This window comes from Vitis riparia, chromosome 8, assembly GCF_004353265.1.
Source record: "Vitis riparia cultivar Riparia Gloire de Montpellier isolate 1030 chromosome 8, EGFV_Vit.rip_1.0, whole genome shotgun sequence".
Taxonomy (NCBI): domain Eukaryota; kingdom Viridiplantae; phylum Streptophyta; class Magnoliopsida; order Vitales; family Vitaceae; genus Vitis; species Vitis riparia.
This window is the reverse complement of record NC_048438.1, coordinates 14,227,571-14,251,044: the sequence shown is the minus strand read 5'-3', so window position 1 is coordinate 14,251,044 and position 23,474 is coordinate 14,227,571. Positions and strand designations below refer to the sequence as shown.

At 37.2% G+C, this 23,474-nt stretch overlaps 3 protein-coding genes and 1 long non-coding RNA gene across 6 annotated transcripts; 3 read left to right on the top strand and 1 right to left on the bottom strand.

Moving 5' to 3' along the window:
* The first annotated feature begins 349 nt into the window (after positions 1–349).
* Positions 350–6,260, top strand: LOC117920512 (mediator of RNA polymerase II transcription subunit 4). Its single transcript, XM_034838096.1, has 3 exons — positions 350–785; positions 1,802–3,115; positions 5,761–6,260. Exon 2 carries the CDS (start codon positions 1,836–1,838, stop codon positions 3,078–3,080), a length of 1,245 nt encoding a protein of 414 aa, XP_034693987.1. The 5' UTR covers positions 350–785; positions 1,802–1,835; the 3' UTR covers positions 3,081–3,115; positions 5,761–6,260.
* Positions 6,261–6,974: 714 nt separating this feature from the next.
* LOC117920513 (60S ribosomal protein L4) lies at positions 6,975–9,700 on the top strand. Its single transcript, XM_034838097.1, has 2 exons — positions 6,975–8,143; positions 9,273–9,700. The coding sequence occupies exons 1-2, from the start codon at positions 7,040–7,042 to the stop codon at positions 9,384–9,386; spliced, it is 1,218 nt and encodes a 405-aa protein (XP_034693988.1). The 5' UTR covers positions 6,975–7,039; the 3' UTR covers positions 9,387–9,700.
* A 2,696-nt stretch (positions 9,701–12,396) lies between these two features.
* LOC117920037 (APETALA2-like protein 3) lies at positions 12,397–16,060 on the top strand. Of its 3 annotated transcripts, none has more exons than XM_034837386.1 (10): positions 12,397–13,256; positions 13,349–13,374; positions 13,503–13,533; positions 13,671–13,758; positions 13,845–13,990; positions 14,160–14,204; positions 14,286–14,389; positions 14,595–14,668; positions 14,803–14,919; positions 15,474–16,060. In XM_034837386.1, exons 1-10 carry the CDS (start codon positions 12,751–12,753, stop codon positions 15,732–15,734), a joined length of 1,398 nt encoding a protein of 465 aa, XP_034693277.1. In that variant the 5' UTR covers positions 12,397–12,750; the 3' UTR covers positions 15,735–16,060. The 3 variants fall into 3 exon arrangements, with proteins under 3 accessions (XP_034693277.1, XP_034693276.1, XP_034693275.1); XM_034837385.1 differs by having other exon boundaries at positions 14,502–14,668; positions 15,477–16,060; XM_034837384.1 differs by having other exon boundaries at positions 14,502–14,668.
* Positions 16,061–17,326: 1,266 nt separating this feature from the next.
* On the bottom strand, positions 17,327–19,919 carry LOC117921124. Its single transcript, XR_004652290.1, has 4 exons — positions 19,354–19,919; positions 18,966–19,223; positions 18,451–18,666; positions 17,327–18,023 (listed from the first exon to the last, which is right to left on the bottom strand). It is a non-coding gene; the product is annotated as an uncharacterized LOC117921124 (long non-coding RNA).
* Positions 19,920–23,474: the final 3,555 nt, after the last annotated feature.

Below are 23,474 nucleotides of genomic sequence, written 5' to 3'. Positions count from 1 at the left end.
AATTAATAAGTGGAAGTTTTTTGGATTATTTTGTCTGCCAAGCACAAATATTTCTTCATAATCATTTAGTTGTCCTTTGTATCAAAATTAGTAAAAGAATAAACCCTTTCCTAAATATTTTTTTTTTCATAATTTTAAAAGGCCCATTCAACCACTCTCTAATTACATCTTTTTAAACAATTTCATTCTTAAAGTTTTCAATTGTATATTGAGATGCAATCTAATTTCATCGTTTCTTAGTTTAATGTTCCTTTTAAATGTTTGAAATCTTAAATTTTTTACCATTTTTCCCCTTTTCATGTTTTGTATGTTGTTGATTCAAAAAATTGTGAAAACAATATTGTTGAAAGAAGACATCTCACATTAAAAGGCTCAGTGATAAAGGCTGACAGAAATCGAAGAAGACCATGAAGTGGATACCTTATTTCAGAAAGCAAGAATGCCAAGAGCCCAACCCAAGCAAAGTGTACAAATTGGGCCTTAGGGGAAAGGCCCATTCATACCGAGTCTTGGGCTTTGCGATCAGGCTCTCCACTCCTAAATCCTAATCAAACGGTTTTATAAATTAAAAGTCATCTGTCCCTCCGCTCTTCGGTCCCTTGGTTAAAATCCCTAAAATTCTCGGCGTTTAGGGTCTTTTTGGTGAGTTGAAGCCTCGTGGTTTCTCCTATTCGAAAAGTGAATCTCCGGAAGGACGAGAATTTCAGTGTCTCTCCTGTCTCGACTCGTCGAAAACGAACGGTTTGAGGCGCTGTTTGTCCTAAGTCCCGGCACGGTTGTTTCCTGTACGTCCTCTCTCTTTCGCTCTCTCAAATTTCATATCTGATTTTCTTCAAATGGCTGGGATGTTGAGCTACAGCAGATCCAAGGGCACGCCATGATGTTTTATATTCAAATTGCATGTAGGGGGGAGTCCATTCATAATGCCATTGAGCAGTTCTCATTTTTTAAGTATCTTTCTTTGTTTCAAAGCTAAGATGAACTCAATTCTTTTGCCTTCGTGAGCAATTGCAATGATTCTGAAATGTCACGATGCCCAAAAATTCTGGGAATTTTTTATTATTTTAAATATGATTTTAATTCAGTTTATTTGGGTCTTCGGGGATGGATATAAACTTCTTTTTAGTGCTTAATGCGCTTTTGACACAGGAGCAAATAATATACTTTGGCTCCTTTTGTTGTTATGTAAAACATTTGCTGTTTCCGAACTAAACTTGCAAGGATTTCCGTGGCTCCATAATCACTACTACCTGGTGAATTTTTCTATATTATGTTTACTTATCCATCGTTAGCAGGGCTTTTTCTCAAAATATTGCTGCCAATGATTTCTTATGTTCGTTGATCACCATTATAGTTTCTATTTATATCTAACCTTCTATTATAGTGATCAACTGTAAATATTTGTCTCCTTTTACTATGAAAAAAGAGAGCCTATCTCTCTTGCATGATATTGACTTTACTTTACTAATTATCAAGTTATATGGTGATTATGCTCATTTGATTTTCATCCTTGTTAGGCCATTTAGTTTTGAATTTTCTTTCCCTCTATTTGATGATTCTTTTCTTTTGTTCTATGAGTGAAAGAACCATTTTTCTCTTTGGATTCTGGGTTATGCCTTTCTATAGAATATTTTGGTGTTCTTGATTTTATTGGTATTGATTTGGTCATCCCTATTCTTTAGGTAATGCAACATATCATGAGTGCTTGTGACATATTCTGATTATTGTCTGTAATATATTTAGGTTGCCAAGTGAACGTTTAACACCATCTCTTTCTATTCTCTTCAATACCATATTGTAGGATTCTTTGAAGAAGAAGGAAGGAAAAGTCCAAAATGCTACAAAATGTCCAACACCAAATTGTTCAGTCGCCTGCTCGGTTAGGCCTTCCAAATCCAAATTCACCCTCTCTTCAAAACTCTACTGCTCCAAAACTCTCCTCTCAAATCCCACAATCGCAGCAACCACACCAACAGTCAAATCTGTCAACTACCACAACCTCCTCAACCCTCCTTTCTCTCCTTCCACCTCTCTCTAGAGCCCAATCTCTCCTCCTCCAGATGGCTTCCCTTGCATCTAGACTCTTTGAGGTCTCACCTAACCGATCTCTTTGGCTCACCTCCTTTAGAGGCACCCTCCCTACCTTTCTTTCTTCTCAATCCATACCCCCAACCCCAACTCCACTTGAACACTCTCCTTCCTCCACCAAAGAAATCCTTTCCCTTTTCACGTCCCTTCAAACTCAACTCTTTGAAGCAGTTGCAGAACTTCAAGAAATTCTTGATCTACAAGATGCAAAGCAAAAGATCACACGTGAAATCCGGTCCAAGGATTCTGCCATTCTTGCCTTTGCCAATAAACTAAAGGAAGCTGAGGCGGTTCTTGATATACTTGTTGATGACTACTCTGATTATCGTCGCCCCAAACGATCAAACACAGCTGATGATTCTGAGGATTCTTCTTCATGTACCACTACTGTTGCATCTCAGCTAAATTTATCAGATATTTTGTCATATGCCCACCGGATAAGCTACACAACCTTTGCACCACCAGAATTTGGTGCTGGTCAGGCTCCTCTTCGCGGTGCGCTTCCTCCTGCCCCACAGGAGGAGCAAATGCGTGCTTCCCAGCTATACAACTTTTCTGACCTTGATGTCGGTTTACCTAAAGCAGTAGGAATCAAGGAGAAGACAATTGAAACATTCATTGAACCCCCACCTGCACAACCTGCAGATTCCAACCCACTTGCCAATCTACCTTCAATTCAGGGTTTGCTTCCTCCAAACATCACAGTTCCATCAGGTTGGAAACCTGGGATGCCGGTGGAATTGCCAAGCTTACCAATTGTGCCTCCACCTGGATGGAAACCTGGGGACCCGGTGCCATTGCCCCCACTGGAGTCTATTCCAATTCCTTCTAGAGCTGAGGAGCAACTTCCACGACCCCTTGCTGCTCATGGATTGCAAAAGGCTCCTGAGCCAATACATGTTCCACATGTTCAGCTGGATATTAACCTCGATCAAGATGATGATAGTAGTGATTATAGTAGTGAAATGGGAAGCTCTGAAGACGAAGATTGACATTTAACTAGGATGCTTGACTCATTGATGTTAAGGTAATATTCTTGAATGTCAAAACTTATTTTCCTTTTTGAACAAACTGAAATTTTTGCAAATGGGTTCTCTTTTATTTCATTGTAATAGTAATTCTGAGAATTATGCATGTTTTGTTTGTTCACGTTATTTGTATTTTAGTGTGGTTATTTAGAATCTTACTTTTTGTTTCATTTTGAGTATAATAACTCGTGCAATAAATTCTGAGTTACTTGTTTCTAGACTAAAGTTCCTATCATCAGTTCAGTAAGTTGTTTCTGTTTTGGAAAAAATAGGATTATCACTACCTTTGCCCCTACTGTTCCCCCTTTTTCTTATGCTAATAAAGTTTAGCACCCTAATCTCTTTCAGGTTGGTGAGCTTTTGGAGGATATACCTTTATAAAGTATTAGGAATGGAAATATAATGCTACAAATCCATGATTCTTCATAAGAAGGCTCAGTCTGTTTACTGGTATTTAGGTAAATTGCAAGACAAATACATTGACAAGGAGCTAGAAAACTTTTATACCAGGAATTGCATGCAATTCTCTTAGGTTAGTGATATGAATATTAAGAGAACAAAAGAAATATAAAAATATTAAGAACTATTTTGTAAGGGATACAAAAAAGCAAGGAACATCAACTCAACAAATCCATAGGGCTTAATAAACCACTAAGAGTTAGTGGCTGCTGTGGAAAAGTTTAATTAATAATTTCAAAAATAGGGCGTATATTGTAATGATCAAGGAAAAGGCTTAATAAACTACTAAGAGTTAGTGCCTCCAAAAACTAATTCTAAAGATTCATAAAAGGATTTATGGAGAACTTCCCATCCTTAATAAATCTCCAAACTAATCTGTCCTTATAATCTCTTCAAACCATCATGATCTGAATTGGCTAAAGGAATGCTCCCACCATTCTTAACTCTCAATCTTGAAAATTTTCTGAAAAGATAATGGGGCCTTGACTGTGACAGGATGAGGGAAAGTTGATTGTTGTAGATTTTCATGCACAATGAAAATAATTGCAGTTGTAAGGAATGATATGGGTCTAGTTGCATATGCTCTGTGGACATGAAAAGAGAAACCATGATGACCTTTCTTTTTCCTCTTTTTTTTTTTTGTAGAATATTTGGCATTAGATAGAGCAAAACACCGTTGGAAGTTTATGTTGGATGTGCATTCCATTTGGTAGGACATTTCTATTGGAAGAAGTTAGATTAATTCCACTTGATAGGAATTTTCTGTTGGAAGAACTTGGACAAATTGAATTGTTGGCCTCTTAAATTTCAGCAGTGACTTAATTGTCAGCAGCATTAATGGTAAAAGTGGAAGAACTGAAGCCCAGGCCACTTTTATGACCAACCTATAAAAGGGGTCTAGCACATTGTTTTTATTTGACTTTATTGATTGGTTGGGCTGTAAGTGTTTTTTGTGAATCCCTCCCCCTTTTTTGGGCCTTGTATACATTGTGTATTCTTTAGGCGTGTTTTAGGCACTTTTAATACAATTGCTTTTACCTATCAAAAAAAAAAAAAACTCTATAACAGGTATGGAGAGAGGATGGTTAAAACTGGGTTTTTTGGTTAGATTGCAGTGATCAACTCAGAGAGATTGCAAGCCTTGCTTGAGTGGTCGGTTTTGCCTGCTTTATCCAGAAATGCAAAAAGTTAGGCTTGGTTTTTTTTTTTTTAAATGAATTGATACGTTTATCAGTTGTGTATGGATATGGAGTTTTTGAAAGTAAGCCTGCTTAATGGATGAGTCCTGACATACAAAAAATGTTCCTGGGGAAAGAGTCAAACAAAATGAAGTTGAAAACAATTTACCAAAGTCTTTGAGATTCAGCCCCTTGACTTGGATCAACAATCTGTTCTGGAAGGCACATAGTCAACTCTCAACTAATAAAAACAAGATCTGCATTTATCATCTGAAATGGCTGTAGAAAGAGTTTCTGTTTGTTGAATTGTTGAGTATTTTTTAAAGCTATATGATCTATGAAACTGAGACCAAAAGTTGGATAAAGCATGCTGGTTCTGGTTGTAAAATATCTTGAATGCTGTGTTTAGGGATTCTTTGGAGTTGGAGAATGCCCCATGTTGAATTTCCTAGATGCTATTTATTGTGGGTAGCATTGCCTTAGTGTAAATCATCTTTGTTTGTGGTTTGCCTTTGGTTGTTTCTGTGTATACTATTGTATACATAGGGTGCACACCTCCTTTTAGGCACTTCTTAATACATGATTTTGTTGTCTATCAAAAAAAAAGTTCCAGGAAAGTATCAGGGAAGGAAAAAAAATAAATGTTATAGAAAAAGTTTATTGTGAAAAATTCAAAAGAAAATGAAAAATGATTAAAATTAGTTAGAAACTTGAATATTTTAAAATTGTTTAATCTTTCTATGGACATGGAAAAATTAGTGAAATGAATTTGAAGAAATATGTACAGATAATGTATGTAACTTTAAATCATTTTTTTTTTCACTTTTTTTTCTCAAATTTTCTAAGAATCAAACATAAGGGAACTTATGATAAAATGTGAGTGATGTGTTTGATGGTTTTTTTTTTTTTTTTTCCCTGAACTAAACATCCCTGTCAAGCCTTCATTCTCTGCATTGAAACATGTAACATGAGCTTAATTTTCTGACAAGCTGTTCAATTTCTTTCAGGCAAGCAAAATGATCCAGATCCAGAAACCTGCTTGTACAATAGTTTCTTGTCATTGTACATAAACTTTCATACCTGGTGGGAATCAATACTGCTTGGAATGAGCTGTATTAAGGAGGGACTTGTTTATCTCTGTGATTCGTAATCCCTTTTTTTATTTTCTTTTTTTAAATGAGCTGTATTAAGGAGGGACCTATTTATCTCTGTGATTCATAATCCTTTTTTTTCACTTCCTGAAATTTGCTACTTAGATGGTAGGCAAACCAGGAGCTCAGATCTCATAGATGTACCTGAGCTTGAAATCATCCATATGAGCAACACTTCCAATTCGGATATTAACAGCCTTGTGTATGTCATGCCTGCACTCTTCAGCATTAGGGAATAAAAGGGGTTGTTCCTAAGCTTATACATTTTGCTTTATGCATCATGCTTTCTTGTGTTCTGATCAGTGTGTAAGATGACATTATCTAAATCCAATTTCTGCTGGATGATTTGGGAGCCAGTTTGGATGACTTATTAATGGTGGGGTGATTACGGGACACGGTCCTAAGAACCTGACTCAGAGTGAGTGTTCTGGGTCTCAGCCAGTGGCTAGTCAACAAGTCAGTTTTTGGGGTCAGGTACAAAGTGTAAGAAAATAGAAGGAATTTGATTTCGAAGATTGCACGTTTTTTGAACCAAAATTATTTCCTGTTACCAACACAATCTTAGGATGCATTTGTTAAAATGGTAAATGACTCTTGTATTTTGAATGCTTTTAGAATGTCAAAAAAAATTGGTAGGTTCTTATGACAGACTAATTTATTTCGCAATTTTCTAATTAAAGGAAAAAAAAAAAACCAAGGATTTAAGAACTGGCTGTCTGAACCATCACAATGATCATTGAAGTGTTCTTGCTGTTTGGCACCGATTACCGCGAATATCTAAGCCTTAAAATTTGTGTTCTCAAAGTAAAAATATTCAATTTTCATTGACTCTATCCATTGATTTATCAAAATTTTCGTGAATAGCCAAAACAAAGAAAGGAAAAATTAATCGCAAAGCAAGGGCATTTTGGTATCTTTGCAGAGTTTAAAAACCCTAACCATTTTTTGGCTAAACCCTTAATCCTACCAAGGCTAACCAATCCCGCATCCAAACAGTCTAGAGAGGTCAGATTCGTAATTTTATTCTTGCATTTCCTCCTCCTGTATAAGTGCACCGAAACCCTAGTTTCAGTATCACACACCAAAACGCTGTCACTTGTCTCTCACCCTCACACACCTTCACCAGGCGCAAGCAATGGCCGCCGCCGCCCGTCCTCTCGTCACAGTTCAAGTCCTAAAGTCTGATATGGCCACCCACGGCGGAAACGCCGTCCCTCTCCCCGATGTTATGAAAGCCTCCATCCGTCCTGACATCGTCACCTTTGTCCACTCCAACATCTCCAAAAACAGCCGCCAGCCCTACGCCGTTAGTCGTCGCGCCGGTCACCAGACCTCCGCTGAGTCCTGGGGTACTGGCCGCGCTGTTTCCCGTATCCCTCGTGTTCCAGGTGGTGGTACTCACCGTGCCGGCCAGGGTGCCTTCGGAAACATGTGCCGTGGCGGTCGAATGTTCGCCCCCACCAAGATCTGGCGCCGCTGGCACCGCAAGATTAACGTCAACCAGAAGCGCTATGCCGTGGTCTCCGCGATCGCCGCTTCGGCTATCCCTTCTCTAGTCATGGCTCGTGGCCACCGGATCGAATCGGTCCCTGAGCTTCCCCTGGTGATCGGTGATTCAGCCGAGAGCGTTGAGAAAACATCGGCGGCGATTGATATTCTGAAGCAGGTCGGTGCTTATCCTGATGCGGAGAAAGCAAAAGACAGCCACGCTATTCGTCCCGGAAAGGGTAAGATGAGGAACCGCCGATACATTTCTAGGAAGGGCCCCTTGATCGTCTATGGCACCGAGGGTGCAAAGCTCGTCAAGGCTTTCCGGAACATTCCGGGGGTTGAGGTCGCTAATGTAGACAGACTTAATCTTTTGAAACTCGCTCCCGGTGGCCATCTTGGAAGGTTCGTGATTTGGACCAAATCAGCATTCGAGAAATTGGATTCAATCTACGGATCCTTCGAAAAAACTTCGGAGAAGAAGAATGGGTACTTGTTGCCCCGTTCAAAAATGGTTAATGCTGATTTGGCTAGGATTATCAACTCCGACGAGGTTCAGTCGGTGGTGAGGCCGATCAAAAAGGAGGTGAAGAGGGCACCGATGAAGAAGAACCCGCTCAAGAACTTGAATACTATGCTGAAGTTGAATCCGTATGCAAAGACTGCAAGAAGGATGGCGCTTCTAGCTGAGGCACAACGGGTCAAGGCTAAGCAGGAGAAACTTGACAAGAAGAGGAAACAAATTCCGAAGGTAAATATCTGTATCCCCTATTTGGGTTCTGTGGACTAATGAAAATAAATGTCGAATTTTACAATTTCTTTAGCTGTGTAGTTATTAATCGAGATTGATTTAGTTATTAGCTTTTCGGAACTGAAACAATATACTAGTATATGGGCTCGTACTTCCTTTATTTTCTCCTCTCGGCAACCATAACTGTGCACAACAATTCCATGTTTCCAATCATGAAATTTCATGGACATTTGATGTTTTCGTATGAAGTTTTTAGCTATTTCAGGTGAATCCTATTAACATAATTCTAACAATATGGTGTAGCTAACTCTTCTCTGCTTATTCATTATCAAATCTGTACCTTGTATCTATGTGGATAATTTTGTAGAATTATATGCATGTGGAGTACCCCTGATGATAATTTCAAGTCTAGATATGCATCTTAATGCAAATGGCAGGATCTGAAAATCTGTTCAAATAATGATCTCAATATGTATGGTTGCACTTGAACTTCACTATGTTTATCCCTAGATGGAAAAATTAAAATATTCTAGGCCCCTGGTTTTGTGGTATTTTAGGTCTTAGGTTTATGTTTTTAATTTGAGAATCTTTTTGAATTTGTTTATATGACTAATCTAACATATCTTGCAGTTATTCTTGACTTAGGTGGTGTTTGTTTTTTTACTTAATTCTAAATAGAACTTTAATGCTTAATAGTATTAAATATTAGGTTGTTTGTTTTTATAGTATTTTATTTCTGTTAAGTATTAAAAAGTATAAAAACCAATATGTTATTTTTTCTATTTAAAAAAAACTACATATTTTGGCTTTTTCTATTTAGTAAAAAGTTTATAATAAGTCATGAAAATGTAGAAAAACAAACAACCTAAATTCTGAAAACAAATTGCTTTCAGCAAAAAGCCAAAAAAACAAACACCACCTAAGTTATCTTACCAATTAGAATTTGATTATATATGTTGAATGCTTTAATTCTAAATGATATGAAGTGGTGTATCTTCACAACTTAGTTTTCATATTTATGCTCATTAGTGTTTTTTTCTTGTGTGTTACAGAAATATTTATTGCCTTACATGATGTAAAATTGCAATGGATTTTAATTTGATGTTTTCTTTTATATTTAACTTCTCAGGAGGAGGTCGCAGCCATCAGGGCTGCAGGCAAGGCTTGGTACCAGACAATGATCTCCGACAGCGATTACACTGAATTTGACAACTTCTCAAAGTGGCTTGGCGTCTCCCAGTGATTTTGCCCTCTGTTTTTAATACCCTTGAGACCTTTATTTTGTTAATTGTTTTTCCTCTATTCGCGGTTTTTGAGTTTATGGATGAGATTAGGTGGGAGAGGAATGGCTGGAACAAAAGACGAACCCTTGGCCTTTCACTTCCCTTTTTATTTACTTTCCCAGTTAGGTGGGTAAATCTTTTAGTTGAAACAGAACTGGAGTTAAAATATTTTAGAAGTATCTGGTTTATGCCTTATGTTTGGACGTCAGACTTCTACATTGGTAACCTTACAACATTTTGTTTGAATCCATAATGCCTTTTTTTGGTGCTTTACCATTTGGTTTATGTCTATGTTTTGTTGGAATCCATTTGTGTTTTTCTGCATTAAGCATGGATGGATTTTTCCTGTTTGATGCTTTGTGTATTTAGGCTTTTTGGTTGAATGCATCTGCTTAAATATATAAAGGATCAAATTGATTAAAGCTTTAGGATTATTTTGTAAAGAAACATATGCTGTTTAGGACCATACCCTTCTATACCATATTTAGACGGGTAAAATGTGCTCTTATTCATGCCATGTAGTAGCTATGAATGTCTGAATGAAACATTGCAATGCCATAGCGGTAGATGGGAACCAGGGCGATCTGATTTCCAAAGACAAATTGATGTCGCATGGCCTCTGATAACTCTGCCGTTAAAATGGTGCAGATGGCATAGGTTTTGCCAGCATCATATGTTTTTCTTGAATGCAAGGTAGGATTTTTTGAACATGTTTCTTCGTTTTTCTTATTGTTGATTTTTGAAAATGTTTTAACTGCATGACAAGCATTGCTTGTATCTTTGTACGATATGCATGGGAGCTAGAAGTTGGCCTCGTGACTCCTGTTACGAGTGATTGGTTTAAGATGATAATTGGAATAAGGGACGCCTGAATGGCGCATATTATCAGTTCTTTGCACATAGGCAAATTGTTGGTCGACGGTCGAGGCACATAAAAATTGCTGGAGGGGGTATGATGATTCTTGAAATTATCATCTGAACCCTCATGGTGTGCCTTGAGTATCCCAGGCGCGGATGCCAAGTACAGCATGGGCATGGCAATTGGAATTCAGGACATAATCTGCTCCACAAGAACTTGACCCTCTCCTGGTTTTGGGCTGAGATTTTACCCTGCTAGAGCCGGGCCTGTTAAGCGACTGACACTAACGAATAAACCTATTAGTGTTAGAATTAAGATCAGAGTCTTAGGGATCGGGTAAAGATGTTTTCGTGATTTCTCATAATGTTCATCTATGCAAATATTCGTTTACGCTAACCTTATGTTAATACCTATTATGTAAGAGTTTCTGCTTTGCTGGATTGATATAAAAAATTGCGAGTTCAGCTTATTTCGTAAATTTTAATTTTTATGCTTTCAATATATTTAAAATTATTATCAAAAAATCCTTTTTCTTGGAGAAATTTTTTTTTTTTTTACTGTTGACTCACGTTGAACACCTGGAATTGTTTTCTTGACATTAATTTGGAAATGAAATTTACATTTTTGAAAGCGAATACCTTATAATATTCTATCTAGTTGATTCACATTCTAGGCTCTTATTTATCTTAGATATGGTCAATAAATTGATGCAAATTTTTATAATATGGAAAATTTAAATTTATTTGCAAAAGGAGAGAAAAAAAGAAAGAAAATAAAATAACTGTTAGCTTAAATTGAAAGTATTTCATTGTTTTATCAATAATACCAATATAAATTAATTTAACTAAATATAAATAACTAATAATATTGTGTTATTAATGTAAAATAAATTATAAATTATAAATTATATTGATTGTTTATTAGAAAATATGGGATAAAATGCAATAGGATCAAAATATTTGAAAATGAATGACTAATCTTTTATTTTTTTTCAGTCCAAAAAAGATCAAAACATGTTTTATTTCATTCAAGAAAACTAATTGCTGTGATTTTCAGATGATAACCAAAGTATCATTATTTTACTCAATCTCAAAAACTATTAAAATAATAAAAATGTAATATAAAAAATGTAAAGAATTATATTAAATATATATATTTTTTTAAGCTCTATATTCTTTATTTTACGGGTCCGGACCCACAAATTATTTTACAGCTGGATGTAGGTGCTAGGCCAATGAAGACATATATGCATATTGCCGAATGCAGAAAAAGAGCTTCAATTACACTTAATAATGCTATTCATTATAAACTTCCCATGTTCCCCACTCTCATAATAATAAACGCTTGGATCTTTAGCTGTTGTTTGGCCATGTAGCTGCTAGTGCAGAGTTTTTGAAGGGAAAAGAAAAGAAAAACCATATGTTATTTCACTTTATTCTTCATAATATTTATGAGGGAAAACCAAAGCTGGTCGGGAAAATCAAAACCTTATCCCACTTTATGAACAGTGAGATGTCCAGTATCTCTTTTTATCAAATCTGAATAATTTTTTAATCTCGGAAAAAAGGTACCATTACCAATAGACGCGACTAAATTCACCTTCACGTTTAAAGTTCATCATTTTTTGTATACTTCTGTATGCAGCTTGGAATGGTGAAGTAATAGGACAATGGGCAAAGGTAGTGGCCTACAAGGGGGTATGACAAGTGTCGGACGCCAGTCCAGCACCGGATGATACCATGCCCGACTCCTATGGACCGCCAGGAAAACGTTTCCCTCGTGAGCGAGTTTCGCTTTTGCCTAGGGTTTTCGTTCCTTTAATTAGAATTTAGACCAGAACGCTCAAGGGCATAACAGGAAATATACTTGATTTCAAAAAAATTTGTCCACGTATTGAATAGGTAGGGCATATGTATCGATAAGCTATTAGTTTGTTAAATTTAGGTTTACAAGCAGTTGGTTAGGAAAAAGAAGAAGCAAGAAAAAAATGGGTAATGTTATAATTGCTTGACCACGCGCCAAAAAGGAAGGTTGAGGCAATGTTGTGAAAATGGGAATAAATAGCTGCTGCTTGTTCTTTCATACGTCCCATCTCCCTCATCCCCATCCATCTGCCCCCCTCTGCGCGCTCTCTCTCTCTCTCTTTTTTTTTTTCTCTCAATGTTTCGGAGTCTTGTAGTGATGTACTTTCCTCAGTCACACACACCAACCACGCGATCCCTTGCCTTTCTCACTACATGAAACCTCCCATGTCCCCGACCACAGCCCATGCCGTGATTCTACGTTTCTTCATCGCTAATGCAAGCTTTCTCTGGGAACTACTGGACTGATCTCCCCTTCCTCACTCTTCCATCCGATCCTTCGTAGTTTCACTCTTGCACTAGTTTTTTAATACTGAATAATTTGACTCTTCACAATCTTCCATTCCGATCCTCCATATTCAATATAATTGGACTTGAGACGTGATGTTGGATCTCAATCTTAATGATGTTTCGGATGATTCATTTCACGGTTCTACCCAGGCGGTGGATCCGGGGAAGCTCCTTGACCTTTCTAGCAACCAAATGGAAGATTCTGGAAGCTTCAATTCCTCCATCGTCAATGCCGATGCCTTGAGCAGCACCACCGCCGACGATGACTCTTCTTCTAACCACCCCGATCACTGCTGCGGCATTGTGGCGTTTAGCTTCGATTTCTTCAAGCAAAATGAAGATCATGACAATAAGAGCTCAGATTCTGTTACGAGGCAGTTTTTCCCGGTGACCAGTGGTGGGGAAGGTGACTGTTCTTTGGGTTCTTCTTTGCAGCATCCGTGTATCCTGCAGGTGGGTTCCGGTGGCCCGCTGCTGCCAAAGAAACCACAACAGCAACAGCAGGTAAAGAAGAGTCGGCGGGGGCCAAGGTCACGGAGCTCGCAGTATCGAGGAGTTACCTTTTATCGGAGAACTGGGAGATGGGAATCGCATATATGGTTTGTATAATGTGTTTGTGGATAATGTCGTCCCTGTTCGTACTTTTCTATGATTTTGAATTGAATGCTTATTTGTGGTTTGTTTTGTTCAGGGATTGTGGTAAACAAGTGTATTTGGGTGAGTAGCTATGATCTCTTTCGTTTACTCAACTTTGTTTATCAATTCTACTAGAAAATTTCATGTGTATGGTGCCTGTTTTAATCTATCTGGGTGTTTGATTTTTCTTCTTCCTACATTTTTCATAGGTGGATTTGACACTGCGCATGCTGCAGCTAGGTTAGAATCATTACATAACTATAAAATATTTTTCCTGCTTGATATAGTTTTTTGTTCGGTATGATTTGTGGACTATTTCTTTATTGTTTCTTTCTTCTTCTTTTATTTTTTTGATAAATTTTGTTGCATAATTTCAGGGCATATGATCGAGCTGCCATCAAGTTCCGCGGTGCTGATGCCGATATCAATTTTTCTGTCAGTGATTATGACGAGGACATTAAGCAGGTTGGTTAGAGACTTAAAAGTAGGTGCTACCGATTCAATTCAATATTTGGGTTCTCTCTGGAACCTGAATGGATATTGTTTTTCAGATGAGTAACTTCACCAAGGAAGAGTTTGTGCATGTTCTCCGTCGCGGGAGCACAGGATTCTCGAGAGGAAGTTCCAAGTACAGGGGAGTGACACTGCACAAATGTGGTCGATGGGAAGCTCGAATGGGACAGTTTCTGGGCAAGAAGTGAGAGATCTTCTATTTGAATGATTTTCTAATCCTTGGATGTGTCTAGTAGCATTAACTGTGTTATCGTGTCATCCCGTTTTCTGTTTCCCTGATTTTTTAATAAATTGGATTGGTCGAGTATGGATGTGAAGATGGTATTCATTGGTTGGTATATGCTTGCCTGCAGGTATATTTATCTTGGTCTGTTCGATAGTGAGGTAGAAGCTGCAAGGTTTGAATCTCTTCCTCATACTGAATGTCTTAATTTAGACATCTCAACCTCATAAGGAATCCTTCGTTTTCTTGAAAGCAGGGCCTACGACAAGGCTGCTATAAAATGCAATGGACGAGAAGCAGTCACTAACTTTGAGCCAAGCACATACGAAGGAGAGATAATCTTCCCAGCTGATAATGGAGGTAAAAGCTCTTGATTTACTTCGTCTTCTAAGAACATTTTTTTAAAAATAAATAAATAAATAAATTGTACATAATCAACTAATCCTGGAGTTCATAAACATAATTTACACAGGGAGTGGCCAAAATCTAAACCTGTTACCCAATCTTGATCTGCACTTGGGAGTCGCTCCATATTTTTCTGATGAACCAATGTCTGATGAACCAGTGAGGAACAGCAAAGCAAATGGTTCTCCTTCCCAGCAGGGCCACGATGCCATGCCTGATGACAGGGTAGAAAGGGTAAGGTTAAATTTTAGTTTTCCCTAATCTGGAATCAGTGACTTTGAGATTGATCCTCCAGTTATTCATCTGTGACTTTAAAGTTGCATAAGGTCTCAAGTAAACTTACCTGGTAGCCCTCTGTTGTTTTACAGATTGAGAACTCTACTTCAGCAACACTGGGGGTTCATCCATCATATGGCCTGGTAATGGCATCTGATCACCCTCCTATCCGGAGTGGTGTAAATTCTCGTGTCTTTCCTATCTATAAGGTAATTTCACTCAAGTGCCTCCTCTGTTTCCTGGTATTAGTAAATGAAACAATGATTTTCCTCAAGTAATTAATTTGAAATAGCACCTATATTTTACCATTTAACCTCTAGAGTATGGTTGGCTGCATTTCAATCATTTATTTGCCAGTCGGTTTGAACATCAAACCATTTTGGTGATCTTTTTTGTGGGCAAGATATTTTTTCCTCAAAGACTAGAGACCATACCCTCCCCTCCTAAATTTATGAACTTAACCTTTCTAAAACAATGTCCTGGGATAGATTTTCAAGTTGAGTTGCCTTATTTTGCCTGCATTTCTAAGACAATCTTAATCTTTCTAAGACAATGTCCTGGGAAAGAGCTTTCTGAACTCCTCCAGTGTGCCTAGATATCCAGGTTTATGCTGTGGAGTTCACTTAAGTTTATGCGCATCTGACAAACGATGTATATTTACTATTAAAATAACACCATGATTTTGCTATTGACAAATTGATTACAGAGAGAAAACTCCAAGTATTTATATGTTAGCTAAAACCAGCATTGGTTTTGCCATTAGCAGGAAAGAGCAATAGAGAAGAGGATTGAAGTTGATCACTTGCCGAACTGGGCATGGCAAATTCATGGCCCTTATGGTGGGGCTACTCCACCTCTCTTCTCTACTGCAGCATCATCAGGATTCTTGTCTTCGGTTATCACTGCTTCACCAGCTAATCCCACTCAAGGCAGCTTACAGAGTACAACAGTTCTCCAGCACTATTACTCTCCATCACTCACCAACACCACCAGTATATCCCCTTACTACTACTGCAGGAGCTGAAACAAGCTACCAGCAGAAACAGCCACAATTCAATACCTTCTCTTTTGCATTGAAAGCAGGTGGGTAGGCTAGCAAAGCAAACTAAGATTGGTAAATGAATTCATATATTCTAATTTTGAAGTGTGGTTGTAGATATGAGACATTAGATTGATCTTTCTCTTTTATGAAGCCTGTTAAACCAGGGTGCTTTAGCCTGAGTGGGATGAGCCAATTTAGATATTTTTGCCTTGTTTGAAACTTCATCATTGATGTTGTCTTCTTTGAAAGGGCTGCATTTTTGCCTTATCCATATACATGACCTCTTTGGCGCTCAAGCTTTTTACTTAGCCTGCATGATCACAGTTACCCGGGACTCTCTTTTAAGGCTAAGGAATCTGCTTTTCAATAAACTTATTTAGTATTAGGAAACATCAGGAACTTAAAACTAGAAGAGCTGTTAGTCATGTTCAAGGGAAATTTTCAAATACTCTTCAAACATCGTCTGCCAAAAACATCAGGCCACGTGAAAATGTTTTGAACTTATCAGACAACAATTTCCAAGTGATTTTGTAATTTAATTTCGATGAAATAAAAAACATTCTACAGTTTTGTGGGGTATATGTTCTTTATTTTCTTCTCAAATTGGGTCCCCTTCTTTCCCAAGTGGTTTTTAAGGTTTTCAAGCACCCAAAAGGAGGCAACCCTCCATCACTAACTTACCTTTCCATCTCCACCCCTCATGTTGTATATCGGCCTGAATTGGCTAATTCAGCAGTTTAAGACAGGATTGATCCATGTAACATCTCATATTGATATTGAGGTATGAACAGAATGTTATGCCAATGAAGTCGATGCAAAAATAAAATAAATCGCATAAAAGTATTGGGTTTTAGGTCAATCATACATACTTCAATGAAAATAGATATAATTACTAAATCTTTTTGTATCTTTGTCTCGAACTAAGAATTCTTGTACTCTATTAGGTATTTCTTTTTCTCGCATCTACACATACACCCTGATGAGCCTTCTTGCTCAATCATGACCTAGAATATTATAAAGATAGTGCACCAACTTTTTTCTTTTCTCTTATCTCATATCTAAAATTAGAAAATGTTTTATTATGTAATATTTCTTTTATAATATATATATATTCTAAATAGAAATTTCAAATTTGAGACACGTTCCCACTACAAAACATGATAGTTAAAAAGTTTTAAAAAATTTTCTAAAAAGATAATGAAATTTTGAAATAAATAAAAAATATATAATAAGTGAAATACAACCAATTAATAAAAAAAAGTATTTATCATCTTGTTATCATTTAAATAATTATAAAAGCATGCTTTCAGTTACTTTTTTAAGTATAATTATTCTTTTATTAAATTACAAATTCATTGCCACCATTAAAACTTTTGCATTGGTCTTAAAATCTTATTAATAATGCCTGATCTGAATGTGTATTTGTGGAGTCGAACTGGACTCGCCCATTCTGTCAAGTTTCAACCCTGGCTGGGTGGCTTCAGCTTAACTTAAAGTCAACCTACCTTAGCTAAACTAGCCACCCTGGTCCGAGCCTGAAGTTTCTGTATGATTGAAATAAATTTCTCCACAACTACTAGTTACTACAGTGCTTCCCATTTGCCCCTCCAATTTGGGAAAATAAAAATAAAAAATGAATGAGAAAATAGAAGGCATAATAAAAAAGAAAAAGAAAAATTACACTTATGGTACTTATCAGGGCCTTACATGGAGGGCACTTGTCCAAGTGGGGGTAGCCCCCCTCGCTTCCTAGCGAAAGTTAATGCCCGCATTCCTCGGCTTTGTGCGAGGCTCGTACACCTGCGGGTTGGAAGAAAAAGGGTCGTCTATATCATGACTTACGAATCATGAGCAATGGTGAAGGGCCCACCGTACAATTGTACGGAGTATAGGACAGTGATTGCTTGCAGGCTTTTAAAAGAGGTGTCTCATATCTCTTCTTTCCCTTCTTACTACTCCCATAACTTGCTTTCTCCCTCTGGCTTTGTTGGGCTCCATGCGGTTACCACATGATTTTCATCGCAAAACATGGCTGCGACCATGTCAAAAGGTTACGGAAACTTGGCAGTTTTTAAGACTCGCCTCGGAATTGGGATTCTGGTACAGGGGCCGATCACGGCATAATGCAATTTCCACATTGGTTATTCAACGTACCTCCTTAAGATGGCGTTGAACGCCTCCTGAATAATGAACTCACTCCATTTTGTCTGGGATTTTCAAGATGCATCTCCTACTCTACTCTCGTGAAGGGGCCGGTGAAATGTCATGTCACTGTGTAAGGCCACCATGAATGAATTTCATTAGGAAATATCGATTCATTCGGACATGAACGAATGAAATCACATTAAACATAATTTTAGTTTAATTTTCAAATTATTTAAAAAAAAAAGAAAAGAAGCAATTTCCTATTAATAATTTAAAGAATGTCATAAATTTGAAAATATTTTTTGAATTACTATATTTTAAAAAATTACTACGTTATTTTCAAAATCTTAGAAGAAGTATGGTCTTACTCATAGTTAATGTTGCAATTTTTTTAGGCTCAAATTTTACTTGGGTTCTAAGAAGAGTTAAAAGCCAAGAAAGTAGGCCCTCCTTTGTCAGACCCCGTAAACTAAGCATTGTCAAATCAAAATTCAAAACCACATCCTTTTCAGGTAATTTCCTTGCAGGCTCTAATTTCTATTGGCTCGCCTACCTGATAGTTGATACTTAAGGTGGAAGAGGAGTCTCAAGAGCGTCATGCATGATGGGGCTATGACTTGTCAATCTACACTTCATCTCCAAATACAGACATCCACGTGGTCGGCCCTATTTAAGTTTGAAGCCTCTCTTCCTCACAAGTCACACATACTGCCAAACCTGATGCTCCTGAGTCTCATGTGCCTGGGTCTTGGACTGGTTGGCTTTTAAGCTATCAAATCCATTGCCGCAATTAATAAAAAACATAAAAGCACTCAGGTTTTTCCCTTTTTTATTTTTGTTGTTAGGAGAATTTATCAGACAGTTTGACGGGTAATTTGTCAATAATATTATTATTTTCCTTGGAGTGAAACTGGGCATGGCATTACCTGTCTTGTGTAGGTCCGTAGGATGAAAAATCAGTCTATTCATTCGAATCAAATTGTAAAAACTTAACATTAATTTAAAATCCGATGATGAAACAATTTGCATAGATGAGCTGCTTGAGCCACCAGACCAAGGGACGCATACCTTTGCTGCTCATTTATAAGTAAGGCCGAATCATTCTGATTTCTGTAGGACTCTTGGTGTTCCTCTGTAGACAGGTCGGGAAAGAGGCAGCCACAACTAAAATTAGACATGGATCAATATTGAAGTGGAGAAAATGACAGTGACTCTGAATTTTCAAGGCTCATCCAAGCAACCATTTTTATGCTAAAACATTTGCAAATTGGTTCCTAGCTAGCAATGCAAAATACTTGGGTTGGGATCCAATCCAGCTCCAAACCTCTGCCACAATAAGAAGTGCTAGCAAATTTGAATTCCCAACAATGGATACTTTGTAATCCAGTAATCATTGTTCGTTTCCTAAATTGAATTGCAATTAAACTCAGGGCCGAGCAAACACACTGTCTTATACCTTAATACCAGCAAAATCTACGTTGTCCTTCCTGAAATCGTCTTTTCTAAATGCAAGTCGAGGCAGGACATGCAACTGCTACCTTCATATGCAAAGGAGCAGGGGTTGGGAATCCAACCAAGGTTCTTTACTTACATTGATGTAGCAAACACTGACAATTGTTAATCCTTCTTCAACAAGATTTCCAATTCAAACATTAGTCCATACAATTTATTGCGGATGGAAAAGGATAGCACAGCTTATTTCCTTTTTCTTTTATGGCTGAGTATGACCTGCTTTGATGAAAGCATTGCATAGACAAAACCTCAAGGTTGCATTTCTCATTCCAGCACACCTGCAATTGGAAAAACAAGATGAACAAACACTTGGCAGTTTATACTTATGAGAAAACTTAACAGAGAAAAGAATTTCTCATTAGCTGAAAAGAATGATTACAACAAGGTATATAAATACCCTTTTTAGCAGCTAACTGACTCTGTTTTTATTCTAACAAAACAACTAACTAATTCTGTTTTATTCTAACAAAGCTATACACGTGGACAACAACCATTAATCACTATTCCTAACATCTCCCTTCAAACTCAAAGTTGTAAAGTCTTCCACTTTGAGTTTGTTCCTCATTTGATTAAACTGTCCACTGGAGATTGCTTTAGTTAAAACATCCGCCACTTGTTCATTTGCTGGTACATGTCTTATATCTATGTCTTTCTTCAAAACCTTTTCCCTTACAAAATAAAGATCCAATTCTATGTGCTTTGTTCAAGCATGAAGAATGGGATTGGCAGATAACAACACTGTGTTGAGATTATCACACCACAGAACTGGTATTCTAGGTGTCTTGCATTGCAATTCAGATAGTAAGGATTGAATCCAGGTTACTTCAACAATCAACCAAACTTTTATATTTTGTCTCTGTGTTGGAACGGGAAACTGATTGTTGTTTTCTGGAATGCCAAGACACAACATTATTGCCAAAGAAGACATGGTGACCTGAAACTGATCATCTATCAACAAGGTCTGAACCCCAATCAGCATAAAAAAATCCAACTAAACTCAACTCAGTAGCTTTCTTTAAATGAATGCCATAATCCATGGTTGCTCTTAAGTACCTTAGAATGCGTTTTACAGCCTTCCAATGCTCATCTGTAGCCCTTTGCATAAATTGACAAACTTTATTGACACTATATGCCAATTCAGGTCTAGTTACCATAACATATTGTAAAACAAATACTGTACTTCTGTATAGCTGGGCATTTTCAACTGGAACTCCATCTTGGGAACTAATCTTTAAGCCACTAGTCATGGGAGTGGGAAGACCCTTGGCCTGCAACATTTTAGTTTTCACCAAAAGATCCCTTATATACTTCTGTTGAGAGAGATGAAATCCATTCACTATATGAGTAACCTAAATGCCCAGAAAACAGGTTATTTCTCCTAGATCTTTCAAAGAGAACTCAACATCCAACTGTTTAATAAGAGTAGTTACTACCTCTGCATTACTTCCAATTATCAAAATATCATCTACATAGACAAGAATGTAGGTGGTATGGGTTGATGTAATCCTGAAAAAGAGAGATTGATCTGCCTTGGAAGAGACAAATCCAAACTGTAGAAGTGCTTTGTGAAGTCTCTCAAACCAGGCTCGTGGTGCCTGTTTGAGTCCATAGAGAGCTTTATGCAGTCTACAAACATATTCAAGGTGTTTCTCATCAACAAAGCCTTGAGGTTGTGACATAAACACTTCCTCTTGTAAAATAACATTCAAAAAGGCATTATTTATATCCAATTGCCTAACACTCCAGCCTCTAGATAAGGCAATGGTGAATACAATCCTGATAGTTGTTGGTTTCGCAACTGGGCTAAAAGTCTCATTAAAATCAAATCCAACTTGTTGATGAAAACCCTTGACTACCAACCTAGTTTTGTATTTTTCAACACTACCATCAGGATTTTCTTTGACCCTATAGATCCATCTACAACCAATAGGTATTCTTCCTTCAGGCAAGGGTACTAAAGACCAAGTGTTGTTTCTTTGCAAAGCTTCAAACTCAGATATCATGGCTTGTTTCCACTCATCCTTTTGTAAAGCCAACTCAACTATCTTTGGTTCCTTTACTGCTGCAATATACACTTTAAGTTTGGTAATGTCATTTTTGTTTCTTGTTGTCATGACATGAGTATTCTCTTGACCTCTTGGTTGACCTGTCCTTCTATTCAAATTAGCATTACCAGAAAAAACAATATCCTGCACAACAACATCAGTTATTGGAGAAATATAATGTACATTGAAAACAGAAGGTAAATCAACCTCATTGATTGGCCGGTCAATGGAAATAACAACAGGACATGAGTGTGAAATAGGATGAGAATGAGTTTGAGATGGGATTGTTAGAATAGGTGGACCAACAAATGGGGTAGAATTGGACAATGAAGAGGAATTATGGATAGAGTAGGAAGATTGATTAGTTTGAGCAAATGGAAATGTTGTTTCATCAAATGTAACATCTCTAGAAATATACAGCTTGCCATTTGAATCCAAGCACTTATATCCCTTGTGGTTTAAGTTGTATCCCATAAAGGTGCAAACAATGCTCCTAAATTGTAATTTATGCTTGTTAAAGGGACGAGTGTTAGGATAGCATGTACAACCAAACACTTTTAGAAAGGAATAGTTGGGTTTGGTTTTGAAGAGAAGTTCTAAAGGACATTTTTGTTTTAGGATAGGAGTTGGAAGTCTATTATGAAGAAACACAGCAGTTCTGAAAGCTTCATCCCAATATTTGAGAGGAATTGAAGATTTAGCTAACAAGGCTAAACCATTTTCAACAATGTGGCGATGTTTTCTTTCAGCCACTCCATTTTGTTCTTGAGTATGAGGGCAAGACACTCTATGAATGATACCATGTTGAGTAAGGAATGACTAAAAAGATTTAAATTCACCATCCCAATCAGATTGAAAGGCTTTTATTTTGGAATCAAGTTGAAGCTCAACTTGAGTTTTGAAATTGATAAAGGTTTGGATGACATCAAATTTATTTTTAAGAAGATATAACCAGGTGAATTTAGAATAGGCATCCACAAAATGAACATAGCATCTATAACCACTACTTGAAGGGACAGGAGCTGGACCCCATAGATCATAATGAATCAGTTGTAGAAGAGCAGTATAAACTGTGTTAGACCTAGAAAATGGAAATTTATGAATTTTGCTTAAACAACATGATGAACAAAATGAAGGTGTCATTTGATTGATAGTAGGGACATTACACTATGAAAGAATTGTTTTTACAACTTAAACAGAAGGATGACCTAATCTGGTATGCCAGAGATAAAAAACATTTGGCTTTATTGAATCACAAGGATTTGAAACAGTACAGGTTTGAACATTGCAACTTTTTACAACAGATGATGATTGACAAATGTTGAAGGCAGCTTGTGGATAAGCAAGGCACAAATTTGATGAATCAAACGAGTATAGACCATCTTTAACTTTCCCAGTAAGAAGAACAACATGAGAATCTTGATCCTTAACAAAACAAACATCAGAATGGAATTCAAAGAAGACATTATTGTCTTTTGCAAATCTGGAAACACTAAGAAGATTCTTTGTAATAGAAGGAACCAAAAGCATACGATTTAAGGAGAGCACTTTAGGAGTAAGAGAGGAAAGTAAAGAAGAATGACCAATTCGTGAAATTGACAAACCTGAACCATCACCAATGTGTACTTTGTCTTGACCAGTAAATTCAGTGTTGTGCTAAACATTATTAGCATTTGGAGTGACATAATTTGAAGCACCAAAATCAGGGTACCAAGAGTTATCATTGAACACCTCAGGTGTTGTAAACAAAGTTGAGGAATGAGGAGAGGCTTGGCTAAGATAAGCACGAGGACCACCACTATTTTGAGAAGAGGAGGTTGGACTAACAAAACTTGGATCAAACCTGTAGTAACACCTTTCAACGTCATGTCCAAACCTTCGACAAAGTTGGCATTGAGGTTTGCCAGTATTATTCCAGTTGTTATTCTAGCCAGATCTGCCACCATTTCCTCTGCTTCCATTAAAATTTCTACCTCTACCAAAGTTTCCAACATTGAAACGACCTCCATTACCTTTACCA

What these genes read in the sequence shown, in the direction of transcription:
- LOC117920512 (XM_034838096.1), top strand. Translation starts at nt 1,836, where the DNA reads ATGCTACAAAATGTCCAACACCAAATTGTTCAGTCGCCTGCTCGGTTA.
- LOC117920513 (XM_034838097.1), top strand. Translation starts at nt 7,040, where the DNA reads ATGGCCGCCGCCGCCCGTCCTCTCGTCACAGTTCAAGTCCTAAAGTCT. An exon ending in AGAGGAAACAAATTCCGAAG is followed by an intron (nt 8,144 to 9,272) that starts GTAAATATCTGT and finishes TTAACTTCTCAG; the next exon opens with GAGGAGGTCGCAGCCATCAG.
- LOC117920037 (XM_034837384.1), top strand. Translation starts at nt 12,751, where the DNA reads ATGTTGGATCTCAATCTTAATGATGTTTCGGATGATTCATTTCACGGT. An exon ending in TGGTAAACAAGTGTATTTGG is followed by an intron (nt 13,375 to 13,502) that starts GTGAGTAGCTAT and finishes CATTTTTCATAG; the next exon opens with GTGGATTTGACACTGCGCAT. An exon ending in AGTGAGGTAGAAGCTGCAAG is followed by an intron (nt 14,205 to 14,285) that starts GTTTGAATCTCT and finishes TCTTGAAAGCAG; the next exon opens with GGCCTACGACAAGGCTGCTA.